The following is a 19,498-nucleotide window of genomic DNA, read 5'->3' as shown; positions in this document are numbered from 1 at the left end:
TGGATGTGGTGTGAGCACAGGCTGCTGGGGGCCCCTGAAGAGATCCTGCCCTTCTCCCTACACTGCTCCTATACCCCAGGGTGGGAGGCTCTGGGGAGGTTCGGAGCAGCAGGTCTGGCTCAGAAGGGCCAACTCCTGTCTCAAGGCTCCACTACTGCCCATGAAGTCCTTAATCATCTTAATCAGGGGCCCACAGGCTACATAGGTATCCTAGCTGCATGGACGCCCTGGCCTGTAGTCAACTTCACCCCTTACCCTGTGCCCTCACCACCCACAAGCCCCTCCTGAGAGTAGGTGCCACCATATCTGGGGTACTTTGTCCCCCAGCAGTGATGGGGGTAACCATGGGGCTGGGCAAGGAGCACCCAGATCTCTGAGATCCCCAGCTATGGGACCTATGGGGATCCCAACCTTCTGTGGCCACTCAGCTGGCTTGGGACAAGGAGGGGCCCGGAAAGCCTCAGGGGTGGGAGCACAGAGTCCCCCAGCCATGCCCACATCTGGAGACAGGGAGGGAGGATGGGTCTGTGTGGGCCAGACTGTGTTCCTCAAAAGTGCTTTGTTGAAGCCTCGACCCCCAGCTCTTCAGAATGTGACTGGATTTGGACATGGGTCTTTAAAAAGATTAAGATAACATGAAGTCGTCAGTCATGAAGTCATCAGGGTGTACCTGATCCAATCAGACTGGTGTCCCATAAGAAGAGGTGACAGGGCACAGATTCATAGAGGGATGATTTGTGAGGACACAGGGTGGAGGCCTCGGAGGACCCAGCCCTCCTGTACCTGACCTCGAGCTTCCCATCTCCATGATTAAGAGAACCATTATCTGTGGTCTGGGCTGCTCCGTCTGTAGGACTTGGTGACAGCCGCCTGTGTGAACTAGTCCAGGGTCACCAGGAACACACTGGCTGTGAAGCCATGATGCCCCACATGGGATCACCTCCATCACCTCCATCCCCCAGCCACCAACTCACAGCCAAACTCCAGGACGGTGCCTATGCCAGGCTCTGTTCCTGTCTGACTCTCACTCACCAAGTACTCTGGTCAGCTAGATTCCTGATAGCCAAGGGTCCTCAGGAACAAGTGACCCAAGCCCTTGCTCAGACTTGCCACCTGCCTGGAGACAAAGCCTTGCCTCACTCTCTGTCCTCCACTTCCTCACTGGCCAGCAAGTACCCTGGTGGCCAGGCCTGGCCTGATGAGCCAAAACTCCCCTTTCAAGGCAATTGTCACCTGTGGGTCCTCCTACCACACCTGATGAAAATAAAGCTGATGTACTTTATTGCACCTCTGCTGGCCCCAAGCCCAGGGGCTGCAGACTTGGCTGAGATCCCATGGCTGCAGCCCGAGTCCTGAGCACCCTGTACTAGTCCAAGCTTGGATGTGGTCATTATCGTTGTGAGCTTCATCATCCCAAAGGTGACCCCCACGGTGAAGCCAACCTGCCAGAGCCCCAGGGGCCCAGCCCATCCTCCTCTACACAGGAGGGGCTCTGCCCTGCCCAGACCCAGCCCACCTGGCCAGAGTTGCCAACTCTGTAGTGCTCAGACCACTCTCACCGGGCACATGAGCCTCCACCTCTGAAACACCCTGGTCATGGGCATGCTTCTGCAGGGAGGTGACTTTGGGGTCCCCCTGTGCACACTGCAGCTTCCCTGCACTTCCTAGTCATCTCCCAGGCAATTGCCTGCCTGAGCCAGCTCCTCCCTCCAGGCGGAGGTGAGCAGGCACCCTCCTCCAAGAGCCAGAGGTGAAGGCAGACAGGTAAACAGACGACTTTAATAAAGTGAACAGGTCCTCCAGGTTCGGCACGGGCTGCGGGCCTGGCAGCTGTGAGGTCCGCCCAGGGCCCCTCCCAGGCACTGCTGTTGGCGGGGCGGGTGGCCCTTCTTGCAGGGGGGGGAGTGCGCAAGGAGGCACGTGGACCCCAAGTTTGGCACAAGCACGGGGACTGCGGGAGGCCATCACCAGGCGAAGAGCGGCTTGCTGTCCTCCTTGGAGAGCTCACACAGGCAGCTGAGCAGCAGCAGCGCGTCACCCAGAAACTTGGGGGGCACGATGTCAATGACCAGCTTGCGCAGTGCGGCTGGGCTACTGTGCAGCGGGTTGGCGCGCAGATCGGGGCGCTGCTTCAGGATGCCGTAGGTGTTGATGAGGAACTCGCTAAACACCGGGTGCACGTCACGGCTGTACCCCAACTTCTCCAGCCGCGCGCTCAGCGTCAGGTAGCGCTGGGTCAGTTCACGCAGCTTCTTCTCATCCACGGAGCCGTCCAGAGACTTGATGGAGGTCTAAGGATAGAGCATGGAGGGGTGAGGTTGAGGGGAGGCTGGGGCAGAGGGGACCAGGTCGGGGCAGAACACCAGCGCAGGTGCTGATGGGTGCTGATCTAAGAGGGAGACCCCACTGCAGTGCCAGGCAATCCCTGGTGTGGAGAGGTGGGGGGGACAGAGCACAGGGGAGGTGGGGGCAGGGTGATGGGGAGAGGTAGAGAGGCAAAGCCCAGGGGAGGTGGGAGCAGATTGGGAGGGAGATGAGGGCAGGGGGACGTGGGGCAGGGTGACGTGGGGCAGGGTGACGTGGGGCAGGGTGAAGGTGGAGGGAGGTAGAGGCAGAGTACTGGGAAGGAAGATGGGGTGGAGGAAGGTGGTGCTGTGGGCGGGGCGCGGTAGTTGGGGGCATGGGGGGAAGGTCCAGGGGTCACAGTGCATGGTGAGGGAGCCCAGGAGGGAGTGAGGTTGGGGACACAGTGGGGGGGGTCACAGCTCATGGGGCTGGGAGATCAGGTCACATGCTGCACATTGGGGAGGGTGGGAGTACAGGATTGCAGAAGGGATATATGGGGGTCACAGCACACTGAGGTGATCTAAGAGGGAGACCCCACTGCAGTGCCAGGCAATCCCTGGTGTGGGAGGCCTCTGGCCCTTGTGGGCAAGGGAAGGGGCAGGGCTGAGGGCAGGCCTGGGCAAGGCCTCCCAAAGTGGCAGTGAGGCCGGCAAGGACCCACCTGCTTGATCTTCTCAGGGATGTTGGACACGGTGAAGCCATAGAGCCGTGTCACGCCCGGGAAGACATAGGCCAGGATGCGGCGGTCCAGCTGGAAGGCAATCTCCCCAACGATGCGCCCATCTTTCTCAGCACCTGCGAAGCTGTGGATCTCTGCGAGGCAGGGATGAGGCAGGCTGAGGGGGTGGCTGGAGAGGGCAGCTGCCCCCCACACCCTCTAGGACCAGATTTATAGAAAGACCCCACCTCCACTCTCAGGGTCAGCACAAATCTCAAAGAAACTTTTTCTTGCCGAAGGGCAAAATGCCTTTTCCCACTCCCTGTTCTTTGAGTGGGGAAACTTGCCCCCTCGGGTGTCAATGACTTTTTTGAAGCCTGGTGAGCTTCTGGCCTGTTTTCTTGTCCCCTGTTGCTGGGGGTCTGCCCCTGTTCCAGGCTGGGTATGACCTCTGCTAATGACAGAGGTACCTCCTGGCCTGGAGAAAGGGTGGGTGAGGGTCTCTCAGTCTTGGCAACCTCTGGGCATTGAAGGCTGGTTTAATTTTATCCAATGATAAAACTGTTTCTCTCTGCCCTATGCCTATGGAGAGGATGGCTGGAGTGGTAGGAGGAGATGTTTTAAATTATCTCCATGACATAGCTTAGGACACTCAAAGATAGCCGTGCCCTGCAGGTATGTATGAAGAGCCATGCATGTGAGCACAGCTACTTCCAAAGGTGGCAAATGAGGCCACCCAAGAGAGAGCCAGGGAAGACCAGAGGCCAGGCCACCTCCCTGCCCAGCAAGGCCAGCAAGTACATCCCTAGGAGATTGCCTACACCAACATTTCCCAAAGGGTGCTCTGGACACTGCCCTGGACAGGCCAGGACAGAAGAGCTGGGCACTGTACTGGGTCAGGACGACAATCCAGGCCCTGCTCCCCTCTGGTTCCCTCATCCCAGGATGAACTGTACAGCTGCCCATGACCTTGGCTTCTTCTAGCCAGTGAGGAAGGCAGGTTCCCCTAGTAAAGTTCTACCAAGTTCTGGGCAACTTCCCCCCCTCATCCCCACCCTGACCCTGAGACCACTGGAACCCATCAGAAGGAAGCCACCAGGCCCCAAGTTCTCTGGGATCCCAACTGCTTGTCTGTTACTGCTGGAGCATTTCTGGTCCTTATGTGAGAGGAGCCTCGGACCCCACTACAGATTAGCAATGGAGGCTAGCAATGGACACACTACCTGTCTGGCCATTTAAAAATGTTTTCACTAGAAAAATTCATGTTATAAAATTCACTCTTTTAAAGTAGACATTTCGGAGGCTTTTACTCTATTTGCAGAGCTGTGCAACCATCACCACTAATCCCAGAACAGTCTCCTCACATATAAACCAGACTGCACCTGCTAAGAGTCACGCCCCCATCCCTTCCCCAGCCCAACAAGCACTAATCTATCTCTGTCCCTACATGTTTGTCTGTTCCAGACATGCCATGTAAGTAGAGTTACATTATATGTGTCCTTTTGTGACTTGCTTCACTCAGCCAGCTTGATGTGTTCAAGCCCATCCATATTGCAGCATGTCAGCACTCATGCCTGTCGTGGCGAGATAACAGTCTATTGTACAAGCGCCATTTGGCAGCTGGTAGGCATGTGGGCTGCTGATGAGTGGTAGTAAACCATGTAGTAGTTTCTATGTAAACGTGGGCTTTCAATTCTCTGGGCATGTAGCTAGGAATGGAATTGCTAGGCCACCTGGTAACCGTGTAACTTTTTGAGAAGCTGCCAAAGTGTTTTCCAGAGCAGCTACACCATAGTGTGCTCCTGTCAGCTCGGTGTGCAATTCCAGTTCCTCCATCTCACACCTGTTACCGTCCATCTTTTTATCACATCATCCTACTAAATAGGAAGTGGTCTCTCACTTGCATTTCACTGATGAAAGTGATATTGAGTATTGTTATATGTGCTTATTATCTATGTACATATGGAATATATTTAAAGAAATAAATATATACAAGGCCTGTCCAGAAAATACCCAGCCATGTATGTTTCTCTTTCATATTGCAGGGCTGGATACTTTCCAGAAAGCCCTCACATTTGTTTCCAGAGCCAGCAGGATTAAGAAAGAAAAGAAAGAAAGATAAATCCAAGTCCTTTACCCATTTTTAACTGGATTGTTTGTCCTTTCACTGTTGAGTTGTGTGAGTTCCTATTCTGGATACCAGTCCCATACTAAATACATGATTCACAAATATTTTCTCCCATTTTGTAGGCTAACTTTTTACTCTCTTGATATTGTCTGTCAAAGCAAAAAGGTTTTGCTTCTGATAAAGTCCAATTTATCTAGTTTTCCTTTGTTGGTTGGGCTTTTGGCCAAGGTTGAGAAGATTTAATCTTATGTTTCTTCTTAGAATTTTATGGTCTCAATTCTGTTAGACTGTAGAGCTTTAACATATTTTGAGTTAATTGTTGTGTGTACTATGAAGTAAGGATCCCACTTCCTTCATCTACTTGTGTCTGGCCACCTGCCCCAGCATCATTTGCTAAAGACTGTTCTGTCTTGATGTTCTTCTCAAAAACCACGAATATGTGGGCTTGTTCCTGAACTCTCAGTTCTATTCCATGGATTTGTCTGTCCTTATGAAAGTATCACACAGTCTTCAATAGTATAAAGCAGAGGTGTCCAACTCACAGCTGGAGGGCCACATGTAGCCCAGAATAGCTATGAATGTGGCCCAACATAAAATCATAAACTTACTTAAAACATTAGGAGATTTTCTTTGTGATTTTTTTGTGGAACTCGATTGCACAGTTCTTGAGCATGAACTTTGTAGATGACAACATTGTGTCTCAAGGTCACATGAAATAAACACGTGGGATGCTCTCACTATTCATGCGCATGAGAACCCATTTTACAGCATGTGAGGCTTCCACCGTGTTATATTACAAGCGCAGTCAAATTGACACCATCAGATGTTACACGTGCTTGTGGTGACTTGGTGAGGCAGAGATTATCAATGTTAGGCGACTAATTGTTGTTTAGAAGTCAGATGAGCATTCTTATTAAGGGACTTAATTAATGTGTGAAGAAACTGCTTCACCCATCACCCACTGCACTTTACAATTGGCCTCTGCCTGGCCCTGCACCAGCAGCTGAGATGCAGAAGGGTCCAAACCTTGCTTTCTATTTTCCTGTCAATTAATTTTCATAATAAAAGTAAATACAGTCCCTTATCTATTTTTTTTTTTTTGAGACAGAATATTACTATGTTACCCTCAGTAGACCTCCAACTCTAGGCTTAAGCAATTCTCTTGCCTTAGCCTCTCAAGCATCCAACACAACACCTGGCTATTTTCTTGTTGCAGTTGTCATTGTTGTTTAGCTGGCCCAGGCCGGGTTCAAACCTGCCACCCTCGGTGTATGTGGCTGGTGCCATAACCATTGTGCTATGGGAGCCAAGCCATCTATTATTATTTTTTAAAATCCAGTATGGCGTGGCACCTGTGGCTCAGTGTGTAGGGCGCTGGCCCCATATACCGAGGGTGGCGGGTTCGAACCCGACCCAGGCCAAACAAAAAATAGCCAGGTGTTATGGCAGGTGTCTGTGGTCCCAGCTACTCGGGAGGCTGAGGAAAGAGAATCGCCTAAGCCCCGGAGTTGGAGGTTGCTGTGAGCTGTGAATACTACGGCATTCTACCAAGGGTGACAAGGTGAGACTCTGTCTAAAAAAAAAAAAAAAGAAAGAAATTCAGTGCTCATCAGCATTGTAACACCCATAAGGACCACAAATATTTTAAACTAGAGGGTGAGGTTTGAAAGGTTGTATTAAAACACACAACTAAATCAAGAAATATATAAGAAGCAGTAAAAATATATGCTAAAGTGATTTTCTTTTTCTTTTCTTTTCTTTTTTTTTTTTTTTAGAGACAGAGTCTCACTTTGTCGCCCTTGGTAGAGTGCCATGGCGTCACAGCTCACAGCAACCTCCAGCTCTTGGGCTTTGGCAATTCTCCTGCCTCAGCCTCCCAAGTAGCTTGGACTATGCCAAAGTAACTTTCTTTGTCCATTGTCAACATACCTGGTATAGTTATTGATGGTGCCCAGTGATGGTTGGTATAAGAGAGGGACTTATAAAATTAATAGAAGATGAAGCAATTGCCACCTAAAACTCACATTTGATGAAGTATCACTATATAATACATCAAGAAAATTTATACTCAGAAGCTTTAAAAATGGATAACATCAATAACATCATGCAAATCGTCACCAAGACTGTGAATTTCCTGAGGGCCAAGAAATTGAGTCATTGCCAATTCCAGGAATTCCTGAAAAGTATTGATGCTGACTATGGCAATGCAATTTACTTTTCAAAAATAAGAGAGCTCAGACAAGGTTGTCCTTTGTCACCATTACTATTCAACATAATGCTGGAAGTTCTAGCCAATCCAATAGGCAAGACAAGGAAATAAAAAGCATCCAAATGGGAGCAGAGGAGGTCAAACTCTCCCTCTTTGCTGATGATATGATCTTATACTTAGACAACCCCAAAGACTCAAACACAAGACTCCTGGAAGTCATCAAAAAATACAGCAATGTCTCAGGATATAAAATCAATATCCACAAGTCAGTAGCCTTTTTATACGCCAATAACAGCCAAGATGAGAGGCTAATTAAGGACACAACCCCTTCATCATAGCTTCAAAGAAAATGAAATACCTAGGAATATACCTAACAAAAGAGGTGAAGGACCCCTATAAAGAAAGTTATGAAACCCTAAGAAAGGAAATAGCAGAGGATATTAACAAATGGAAGAACATACCATGCTCATGGCTGGGAAGAATCAACATTGTTAAAATGTCTATACTTCCCAAAGCAATCTATAGATTCAAAGCCATCCCTATTAAAATACCAACATCGCACTTTCAAGACTTGGAAAAAATGATTCTGCGTTTTATACGGAACCAGAAAAAAACCCGTATAGCTAAGGCAGTTCTTAGTAATAAAAACAAAGCCAGGGCATCAGCATACCAGACTTTAAGCTGTACTACAAGGCCAAAGTGGTCTAAACAGCATGGTACTGGCACAAAAATAGAGACATAGACATTTGGAATTAAACAGAAAACCAAGAAATGAAACTAACATCTTATAGCCACCTAATCTTCAATAAACCAAACAAGACCATATGCTGGGGGAAAGACTCCCTATTAAATAAATGGTGCTGGGAGAACTGGATATCCACATGTAAAAGACTGAAACTGGACCCACATCATTTTCCACCCACAAAAATTGATTCAAGATGGATAAAAGACATAAATTTAAGGCATGAAACAATAAAAATCCTCAAAGAAAGCATAGGAAAAACACTCGAAGATATCAGCCTGAAGAAAGACTTTAAGAAGAAGACTTCTGTAGCAATTGCAACAATAACAAATGGGACTTAATTAAACTGAAAAGCTTCTGTACAGCTAAGGAGACAACCACCAAAGCACATAGACCACCTACACAATGGAAAAGGATATTTGCATATTTTGAATCAGACAAAAGCTTGATAACTAGGATCTAGAGAGAACTCAAATTAATCTACATGAAAAAAGCAAACAGGCTCGGTGCCTGTGGCTTAAGTGGCTAAGGCAACAGCCGCATACACCTGAGCTGGCAGGTTCAAATCCAGCCTGGGCCCGCCAAACAACAATGACGGCTGCAACCAAAAAATAGCCGGGTGTTGTGGAGGGCGCCTATAGTCCCAGCTATTTAGGAGGTAGAGGCAGGAGAATTGCTTGCCCAGGAGTTGGAGGTTGCTGTGAGCTGTGATGCCATAGCACTCTACCCAGGGCCACAGCTTGAGGCTCTGTCTCAAAAAAAAAAAAAAAAATAGCAAACAATCCCATATATCAATGGGCAAGAGACATGAATAGAACCTTCTCTAAAGAAGACAGATAAATGGCTAACAAACATATAAAAAAAAAATGCTCATTGTCCCTAATTATTAGAGAAATGCAAATCAAAACCACCCTGAGATATCATCTAACCCCAATGAGAATGGTCCACATCACAAAATCTCAAAACTGCAGATGCTGGCATGGATCCAGAGAGAAGGGAACACTTCTACACTGCTGGTGGAACTGCAAACTAATACAACCTTTTTGGAAGGAAGTATGGAAAACCCTCAAAGAACTCAAGCTAGACCTCCCATTTGATCCTGCAGTCCCATTACTGGGCATCTACCCAGAAGGAAAAATATCCTTTTACCATAAGGACACTTGCACTAGACTTTTTATTACAGCTCAATTTACAATCGCCAAAATGTGGAAACAGCCTAAATGCCCACCAACCCAGGAATGGATTAACAAGCTGTGGTGTATGTATACCATGGAATACTATTTAGCCACTAAAAAAGATGGAGACTTTACATCCTCTGTATTAACCTGGATGGAAGTGGAAGACATTATTCTTAGTGAAGCATCACAAGAATGGAGAAGCAAAAATCCTATGTTCTTTATTTTGTTATGAGGACAATTAATGACCTAGTATATGGGGGAGGGGAGGGGAGGGGAGAGGGAGGGAAGCAAGGAGGGGAGTGGGAGAAGGGAAGAGCAGCAAGAGGGAAAGAGGGAGGGAGGTGGGGGTCTTGGGTGTGACATGTCTTTTGGGGGTGGGACACAGTTATAAGTAGGACTTTACCTAACAAATGCAATCAATGTAACCTGGTTTCTTGTACTCTCAATGAATCCCCAACAATACAAATTAAAAACATTTTTTCAATGAGAAAAATAAAAAGAAATAAGAGAGCTAAGTCAAGGCCAAATATAGAAAAGATTTTCTGATTTGTGACATGTTGTCAAGTCATTTATGGTATCAAAACCCAAATTTGTGTCTGAACTTAATGATGAAAACTGGCTTACAGATTTAGCATTTTTAGTGGATTTAACCACTCATTTAAATGAGTTAAACATGCATCTTACAGGTGAAAATCAATTTATCAATACAATGTTTCAAACCATAACAGCCTTCCAAATGAAACTGAAATTATGGCAAGTTCAAATTAAGGCAAACAGTTTTATGCATTTCCACACGTTGGCTAAACACAGTCCTGTGAATAGCAAAAAAATATGCAGCCTTGCTTTTCAATTTGATACAAGAATTTGATAACAAATTTCAAGATTTCTAGGGAAAAAATTAATATTTGGTACATTTGCAAGTCCATTTTCGGTCACTTTTAAGTATGTTAACTCTCAATTTTCAAATGGAATGCATTGAGCTGCAATTTGACATTCAACTTAGAGAAAAATTTAATCATGGCTCTTTGTTAGACTTTTTTTTATAGGTCCTGTCTTCCCAGAGACAAATGTCCCTTGCTTCATAATCATGCCTTATTCATGTCATCACTGATTGGCAGAATCTACATTTGTGAGCAACTATTTCCCAGAATGAAGCATATTAAGAGTAAAATTAGAACCAAAATATCTGATGAGCACCTTGAGAACTCACTGAGAACTGCAGCTACTTCCATCAAACCAGGTATTGATGCATTAGTTTCTCAGATACAATGTTATTTCCCCACTAGTTTTACGTTGTCCACTTTTCTTTTGCTTTTATAATAAAAAAAGTCAAAAAAGAGAGATTTTATTACTTAGACATGTATACTTTCTGTATTAGTGATCACAAACTTGAGACTTACTCAATGATTTTAAAGGGCTCCAAGTGGGCCACTGCCTAAATAGGATTATTAGGACTTTTTTGCTCATCTGTGGTGGCAGATATCTTGAAAATTATACACAACTCTTATTCTTCCACTGTGGTACAGAGAAGCCAAAAGGTTGGACACTCCTGATATTAAAGTCTTGTGATCCATTAATACATTAAGATGTTTTTCTGCCAGGCACAATGGTTCATGTCTGTTATCCCAGCACCCCGGGAGGCTGAGGAAAGTGGATTGCTTGAGCTCAGGAGTTTGACACCAGCCTGAGCAAGAGTGAGACCACATCTCTACTAAAAATAAAAAACACTAGCATGTGTGGTGGCAGGCACCTGTAGTCCCAACTACTCGAGAGGCTGAGGCAAGAGGATCGCCTAAGCCCAGGAGTTTGATGTTTCTGTGAGCTATGATGATGCCACAGCACCTTATACCTGACAGAGTGAGACCTTGTCTAAAAAAAAAAAAAAAAAGTTTTCTATTTATTTATTTAGGGATTCCTTAACTTCTTTCAACAATGTTCTGTAGTTTCTGGTATATTTCTTTCCCAACCACAGCAGGGGTTAAGGATAAGACACAGATGCCCCACACCGGGTGCTGGGGCAGTGAGTGTGGAGGAAGAGGTACAGCTCCTCTGTACCAATGCATCTGTCTGGTCAGGAATCTTCCCCCTTCCTGCTCTAAAACCTAAGTTAATCAGAAGAAATACGCAATACCTGAAATGCTGTAGAAATGATGTCTAGTCCAACCTGGGCCCTCTAAGATCCAGCCAAAAATCTACTCTTGAAATTAAAAAGTCAATGCAATAGATAAATCTCTAGAAAGACTTAGGGAAAGAGAGAAAGAAGACAAAGAGGACCACTATGAGAAGTTAGAGATGACCCCACCAGAGATCCTATAGACATTAAAAGGATAAAAAGGAAAGGAAAAAGGATTAACTTTATTAAATTTGACAACTTATGTGAGATGGACCAGTTCTTTAAAAGACACAGAAAAATAGATAATTTGAATAGACTTACATCTGATAACCTACAGGTCACATTTGACAGTTTACTTTAAGAATCACAGTGTCTTCCACAGAGACATTTTAGCTCGAATGTTGCAATCTGTGTGCAGCCAGTATAACCTCTGCATGTGCTTCAAAAAGAAGGCCTGGTGGTTACAGGACCCTCCCTTCTCCTGAACATCACTGTTAAAATGAGCAAGCCACAGACCGAGCCTGGGTCTGCTAAATACATCCCCAAACAGACTTGTAGCCAGAATACATGAAGAACTACTTCGAGCTCCCCAAGAAGATAAGTGACTCATTTTGGGGGAAAAGATGAGCAAAAGGTTAGCACAGACACAACCCTGGCCTTGGCCCTGGCCCCCAGCTTACCCCACCCCCTGTGCTCTGGGCCCCCGCACCCTGCACCACATACCATTGAGGTAGTAGCTCCTCCTGGGCCTGTCCCCGGCAGGCAGGCTGGCCTCTGAGAAGCACACCTTCTTGGGCCGCACCAGTCCTCGGGGCTCCAGCAAGGTCTTGTCCACCAGTGAGTTCTGCAGGGGGCTCAGGAGCGGAGACAGTGTCCCCTCGGCACCTCGGGGGACACGCAGCTCTGCAGGGCTGAGGAAGGCTTTGAAGGGTGCTGGGGAGGGGGCTGCACAGCCTGGGGAGCTGTCATCCTCGCTGGAGAGGGGGGCATGCGAACATAGCAGGTCCTCCAGGGAGGACGTCTGCAGCTGGGAGGGCATGTCGGGGACGCTGGTGAACCTTCCGAAATCTGGAGCTGCAGCAGGGAGAAAAGGGGCAAATAGTCAGGTTGGTGCTCCTGAGATGTCCTAAGGAAGGCTGAAAGCACCTTAAGGAGCCCTCCACACCCAACCCCAAGCTCTGATGCTAGCCACTGTCCCCCTGGCTCCAGAACCTCCTCTTTCCCCTCTAGGCCTTGTGCTGGACATGGGTGAAGTGGCCCCAGGCACCTGCCCTGCCCAAGGGGAGCACCTTCTTTTATGGCTTATGAAATCTCTTTCTACCCCCATGAGTTTATCACAGATCCAGCAAGCAAGCACGCCCCATGTGCTTCCTGCCCCCCTGTGCAGCCATGCACCATGCTCTGCTATACACTTTTAAATTTTATACACATGTAAATGGTGTCATCCTATACATTTTATTCTGCACAGAACTTTTGCTGCAACATTATCTGAGATTTGTCCATGCTGAGTCATTTAGTAGCTTCTCTGTTTACCTATTTCCTGGCACACATACACACTTGGGCACACACACACTCACAAAGTGACCTTTCATGTTTTGTCCTACTGGTGGGCTTGGGGTTCTTTCCAGGTTTTGTGAAAACAAAGCTGTAACCAGCTTTCTTAAGGCGCCTCCTCGCTTCACGGCATCCCCTGCAAGCTATACCTGTTTGGGCCTGGGTGTGTGTGTTTCTTATTCTTTGCTTTCTGAAACCACAGTGGAAGTCTGTGCCCACCCCCAGCTCCTGCTCCCATGTCTTCTACAGCACCCTGTATTCCCAGACCTGGCTGCTGAGCTCAGGCACAGCTCACTGACTCCTAGTCACGCTGATTTACCTGTTCTTTTATGACTTATGAAATCCCTTTCTACCCCCATGAGTTTATTCTCTTTGCAATAAAGCAAACATATATAGGAGAAAAGGTGTTAAGAGCTATATCAAAAAATTACATCCAGGGCAGAGCCTGTGGCTTGGTGGGTAGGGCGCCAGCCCCATATACCAAGGGTGGTGGGTTCAAACCCAGCCCCAGCCAGCTAAAACAGCAGTGGCAACTGTAAGAAAAAATAGCTGGACATTGTGGCAGGCGCCTATAGGCCCAGCTACTCAGGAGGTTGAGGCAAGAGAATTGCCTAAGCCCAAGAGTTGGTGGTTGCTATGAGCTGTGATGCCACGGCACTCTACCAAGGGCAGCAGAGTAAGACTCTGTCTCAAGGGCGGCGCCTGTGGCTCAGTCGGTAGGGCGCCGGCCCCATATACCAAGGGTAGTGGGTTCAAACCCGGCCCCGGCCAAACTACAACCAAAAAATAGCTGGGTGTTGTGGCGGGCGCCTGTAGTCCCAGCTACTCGGGAGGCTGAGGCAAGAGAATCGCTTAAGCCCAGGAGTTGGAGGTTGCTGTGAGCTGTGTGAGGCCAGGGCACTCTACCGAGGGCCATAAAGTGTGACTCTGTCTCTACAAAAAAAAAACAAAAAAGACTCTGTCTCAAAAAAAAAAAAGAAAAAGAAAAAAATTGCATCTTAAAATGTGCCTCTGAAGGAACCAACTAATCTGTCCCCAGAAATGTTTTCCAAAAGGGAAAAAGGTTCAGAAGAAGCCAGGTCATCAGTGTGTAGACTCCTGCCCACATGGGAGCCCAGTCAGTCCTTGAGGCCCCCACAGTCTCCCACCAGAAGCTTAATTTTTAATTAAGATTCAATTGTACCGGGCGGCGCCTGTGGCTCAGTGAGTAGGGCGCCGGCCCCATATGCTGAGGGTGGTGGGTTCGAACCCAGCCCCGGCCAAACTGCAACAAAAAAATAGCCGGGCGTTGTGGCAGGCGCCTGTAGTCCCAGCTGCTCGGGAGGCTGAGGCAAGAGAATCGCGTAAGCCCAAGAGTTAGAGGTTGCTGTGAGCCGTGTGACGCCACGGCACTCTACCCGAGGGCGGTACAGTGAGACTCTGTCTCTACAAAAAAAAAAAAAAAAAGATTCAATTGTACCATTGTATCTTAATTTAAAATTTTAATTAAAAAGTATCTTTTGGAAAATTACTTTTATTTTTTTTTTCAGAGACAGCCTCTCTCTCCCATGGAGGCTGGAGTGCAGGGGTGCAATCATAGTTCACTATAACCTCAAACTCTTGGGCTCAAGCGATTCTACTGCCTCAGCCTCCCTAGTAGCTGGGACTACCCAGGCATGCATCACCATGCCTGGGTAATTTTATTTTTTGTAGAGACTGGGTCACACTATGTTGCCCAGGCTGGTCTCAAATTCTTGCTGTCAAGCGATCTTCCTGCCTCAGCCTTCCAAAATGTTGGGAGTACAGGCGTGAGCCTCTACACCTAGCCAGCCATTACTTTTAAATGACTTCAGAAGTAGGGGGCAGCCCCTATGGCTCAGTGAGTAGGGCACTGGTCCCATATACCAAGGGTGGTGGATTCAAACCTGGCCCCAGCCAAAATGCAACAACAACAACAAAATGACTTCAGAAGTAGAAAACTTAAATGAACCAATAAAAAAGAAGAAACATCTGAAAGTTATAAAATAATTATCCCCAAAGGGCTGTAGACCTGGGTGGTTTGGGGCAAGCTCTGCCAAGTTTCCCGACAATTCATCATCCCTGAATCATATAGACAAAATCATAAATAACAATGGGAAAATTAAAAGATGCTCTGTTAAGGTTCAAAATTTGCCACAACTCTGGTATCAAATTCCTACAAGACAACCCCCAGAAGAGAAATCCTAGCCAGGCTCCTGGGAAAGTAGAATCCAGAAATAACCACACAAAACTGCATCCAGACACACATTAGAAACAGACACGGTGAGAGGCAGGGGTGCCACCAAGCCCAGCAGCTGTGCTGTGCAACAAGATCCCATAGACGGGCTCAGAAAAAAGCTGGAACACCACCTCCCATACAGACAGAAACATGGTCATAAAAGTTCAACTAAATGACCATTTTCTCAATCGTTTTTGTCTTTAACATTTAGGAGCTAGAAGAACTATTCCCAGCACTGGCCAGTGCACTGTCCTCCCAGAGCTGCCTCCTACCTGTCCCTGAGGGAGCCCCACGAGGGTTGAGGCAAGAGCAGGAGCTGAGCCAGGAACACGTTAGAAGTGCACCTGCCAGCCACCCTGTGCGCAGGGACTGTCTGTGAAGAACACACTTGGAGACTTAGAGAATGTAAGAGATAAGCTGGGAAGCACTGTGGAATAGAACAGCTCAGCAAAGTGGCAGGACCCAGGACATTAACCACATCAACACTAACCACTCTGAAAACACTATTGGAAAAGAAGGCTCATCTGTAATTGCAACAAATTACTATAAAATGCCTAAAGGGTGTTATGTCAACTTGTCAAACTTACAAACTTATTAATGGCTGAGTGCCCTTACAAACTTATTAACAGCTGAGTACGGTGGCTCATGCTTGTAATCCTAGCACTCTGGGAGGCCAAGGTAGGTGGATCGCTTGAGACCATCCTGAGAAAGAGCAAGACCCCGTCTCTACCAAAAATAGAAAAAAACAAGCCAAGCATTGAGGCAGGCACCTGTAGTCCCAGCTACTGAGATGGCTGAGTCAGGAGGCTCATTTGTGCCCAGGAGTCTGAGGTTGCTGTGAGCTATGACACCGTGGCACTCTACCCAGGTGACAGAGTAAGACTCTGTCTCAAAAAAAAAAGGCTCAGTGCCTATAGCTCAGCGACAGCTGAGCTGGCGAGTTCAAATCCAACTTGGGCCTACCAAACAACAATGACAACTACAACCAAAAAATAGCTGGTTGTTATTGGCAAGCACCTGTAGTCCCAGCTACTTGGGAGGCGGAGGCAAGGGAATCACTTAAGCCCAAGAATTTGAAGTTGCTGTGAACTGAGATGCCATGGCACTCTACTGAGGGTGACAACTTGAAACTTTGTCTCAAAAAAAAGACGGGCCTGGGCAATATAGCAAGATCCAATCTCCACCCCTAAAGGGGGCGGGGAGAATAACTTAATATAACTGCAATATATGAAATCACTAGGGATATTTAAAAGACTAGATTAAAAAATATCACAGAAAAAATATGTTTTTAAAATTTACTCCTTCCTTCTAAGTCAGTGATTCTACTTTTAGAAAAATAAATCCAAAAGAAATAACTCTAAATTAAAAAAAACAAACCTGGCTCAGTGCCTCTTGCTCAGTGGTTAGGGTGATGGCCATATACACCAGGGCTGGCAGGTTCAAACCTGGCTCGGGCCTGCTAAACAACAATAACTGCAACAAAAAATAGCTGGGTGTTGTGGCAGGCTGAGGAGGCTGAAGCAAGAGAATCATTCAAGCCCAAGAGTTTGAGGTTGCTGTGAGCTGTGATGCCACAGCACTCTACCAAAGGCAACATAATGAGACTCTGTCTCAAAAAATAATAATAATAAAAAAATAAATAAAAATAAAAATAAACACTTTTGCAGGGTTATTTACTTCAAGGGGATAAAGAACTTTAACTTCAAACATTAGTATGCTACTGAATTAAATAAGAGAAACTGGCTTTTAAAGGGGGCAGCCTGTACTGAACACAGGCACTAAGGGACTCTTGGAAACCCATGAACCACTGCTGTGTGGTCCTTCTGTAGATACTTTTTTTGCCAAGCTCAGCTTTTGCCAAGCTGGTTTTCCAAACTCCAACCCTGAAGGCCAAGGTGTGCCCTGCTGAACGGAGCCAGGCTGAAAGCCCTCCTCTCAAGCCCATGCTCGCTGAGGCCCAGAGCATATCGCCAAGCACTACCCACAGAGTGGCTGGGCCTGCCCTGAGACTTTGTCCTGCAGGTCCAGGCTCTCTGGGGCCCCAACTCAGACCCTCTAGGAACAGCATGGACTGAGTAAGGGATCTCCCAGCACTCTGTCTGCAGCTGGCAGCTGACCACATGAGGCCCTGAGGCCCGGCCCAATGAAATTCCTGGGGGATGTGCCCTTTGGCAGCTGCCTAGTGCCAGCAAGACTTGAAAACAAGTAAGTGCCCTTTGCAGCCACCGCAACACATGGACTCTGAGCCATGAACTTGGTACCAACACTCAGCAGGATTTCACGTAGCCATAAGGCCCTCTAGCAAATGTTCAGTGGCAAGAGTCGGGGAGCTTAGTGGTTGGTGGGGACACAGGTCCTGGGTTTACTGGCTGAATCCTGTGTCCTTTCATTGGTATGGTCTGTGCCTATCCAGCTCCTCATCAGGGCCCTGGAGACTGAGGGTGCTGCAGTGCTATGCCAGCAGTCTTGAGCTCTGTGCCCACACCTCCAAGCAGGGCCCCACGGACTGGTCACAGCTAGGGAGTGGAGAGCACTGCTCCCACCTGCTATGCATGCTTGGAGGCACATTTCTCAGAGCAGTAGTGGGTGTCTGAGATGGACTCCAGGAAGTGACCCTGCCAAGCTCAGGGCCTGGAGCATCCACTCAGCCAGCAGCTGAGCTGGCCTCCTATAGTGGCACAGGACACTTGCAGACAGCAGGGTACTCAGGGTACTGGTGAGGCTGTGTGCTCCATCCCCGAGGGTCATACTGTAAACCACACCCAAATCACATGTATGGAAGGGAATTGCTCCACAAAACCTTTAAAATAGAATCAGCTACTTTTGCAGAAAGTGATCAAACCTTATTGTTTTCTGTAAAAAGCCCTAGCAGGTCGGAGTCAACACTGGTGAGCCGGATTGAGGCCCCACTGGCCCTCCAAGGAACAGGCCCACCTGCTTGTCTGGACTTGACATTGCAGGGCCTCCCTCTGTGGCGGGTGCCCCTAGCACTAGGCTTGCTCTGGTGGGTGGTGGTGAGCATATGTGGCATGGCAGATGCACAAAGCTCTGGCCAGCGTGCCTGCCGCTGGTCCCTGCCCCTGTGCTCAACTGCCCTGGCAGCCTGAGGAGCTGCCCTGTAGCTTGGGGCTTCTCCATGTGTCTGTCTACAGCCTGCATAGGACCCCTGCTGACCAGGAGTGTGCCTGGGGATGCACAGCAGAAAGGGCAGATGGTCTTGGCTCACTCAGATTTGGGGGTGCCCGTGACACTTGCTTGGGCAGGCCACCTCCCCATTCTGGGCCAGTCCTCACCTCCACTCCCAGGGGAGCAGGCCTCGGGGTAGGCGGGGGTCTTGGGCAGGAGCAGGTCCCTGCCGCGGCTGCAGCTCTCTTGGCAGCTCTCACTGAGCAGCCGCCGCAGCATCTGGTTCTCCTTCAGAAGCCGCACCTGCTTCTTTAGGTCCGCGTTCTCGCTCATCAGCCTGCTCATCAGCTCGCCGCCCTCGGCCATGGTGTCCTCAGGTGCTCACAGGCGGGCCCAGCCCCATGGAGGTGGAAACCCCGAGCCCACAGCCCCACAGACACAGCCGAGGCCACGGAGTCCCACGGAGTCCCAGCGGAGTCCCACTGCCTTCCGCGCCTTGTGATGTCACTGCCCTTAAAGGGGCATTGCTGCCCAGGCTGCACCCCGTCCCCTGCCATGGACTACACAGCTGAGAAGCCAGGGCCCCTGGAGCAAACGCCCAAGACATGCGAGATGGACCCTGAGAACACTCGGCCTCAGTAGGGACTCTGCCTTTACGCCAATGTCCTGGAGCCACCACCTTCCCTCAGCACTTGCCCACCCAGCAGTGGACCCAGGGCCTTTCTGGACTGTCTGGGGCCAGATGGTGGCCAGCTGTGTTGTGGGTACCTGGGGTGGCGTCTAGAATGCAGGTGTTCACTAGGCCCCTGGGTTCCACATCTGAGGAAGGAGGGGCCAATGAAGGACTGGTGGCCAGAATCCACCAGCTGGCCACATCCCTGCCTGCCCACCACACAGACCATGAGCACTGAGTGTCTCAGACGCCAACTATCACTAACTGCAAGCCACTACTGTCCTGACTGAAGGCTTCCCAACCAACAGATGAGGGAGCAGCCATGCTACAGGATGAGTGTCAGTCCTCAGTCAGTCAGCCTGTGAAACCTGTCCTGCCTAGGCGCTGCTCCTTGGCTCTGAAGGGCTTGTTTTGTCAGCAGCCAGGAGACAGCTGCAGGGTCATCCCCTCTTCCTCGCAGGAAGGGATGTGTCCAAATATGTCTTCACCCACCCACCACTCTAGCCTGATGACTGGGCACCCCATGCCCTCACAA

The 19,498-nt window shown here is 48.5% G+C and overlaps 2 protein-coding genes across 2 annotated transcripts in view; one reads left to right on the top strand and one right to left on the bottom strand.

Annotated features, from left to right (window-relative positions):
• The window catches only part of COL6A2 (collagen type VI alpha 2 chain), a 137,267-nt gene that overhangs the window by 55,689 nt on the left and 62,080 nt on the right, over positions 1–19,498 (top strand). The gene's annotated exons all lie outside the window — the stretch shown is intronic.
• On the bottom strand, positions 1,770–18,951 carry SPATC1L (spermatogenesis and centriole associated 1 like). The gene is made up of 4 exons (XM_053564685.1): positions 18,458–18,951; positions 12,098–12,448; positions 3,008–3,159; positions 1,770–2,291 (listed from the first exon to the last, which is right to left on the bottom strand). Exons 1-4 carry the CDS (start codon positions 18,654–18,656, stop codon positions 1,965–1,967), a joined length of 1,029 nt encoding a protein of 342 aa, XP_053420660.1. The 5' UTR covers positions 18,657–18,951; the 3' UTR covers positions 1,770–1,964.

Source organism: Nycticebus coucang, chromosome 16 (genome assembly GCF_027406575.1).
Source record: "Nycticebus coucang isolate mNycCou1 chromosome 16, mNycCou1.pri, whole genome shotgun sequence".
Lineage (NCBI taxonomy): Eukaryota > Metazoa > Chordata > Mammalia > Primates > Lorisidae > Nycticebus > Nycticebus coucang.
The sequence above is the reverse complement of the archived record's forward strand: the minus strand, read 5'-3'. Positions and strand labels throughout refer to the sequence as shown.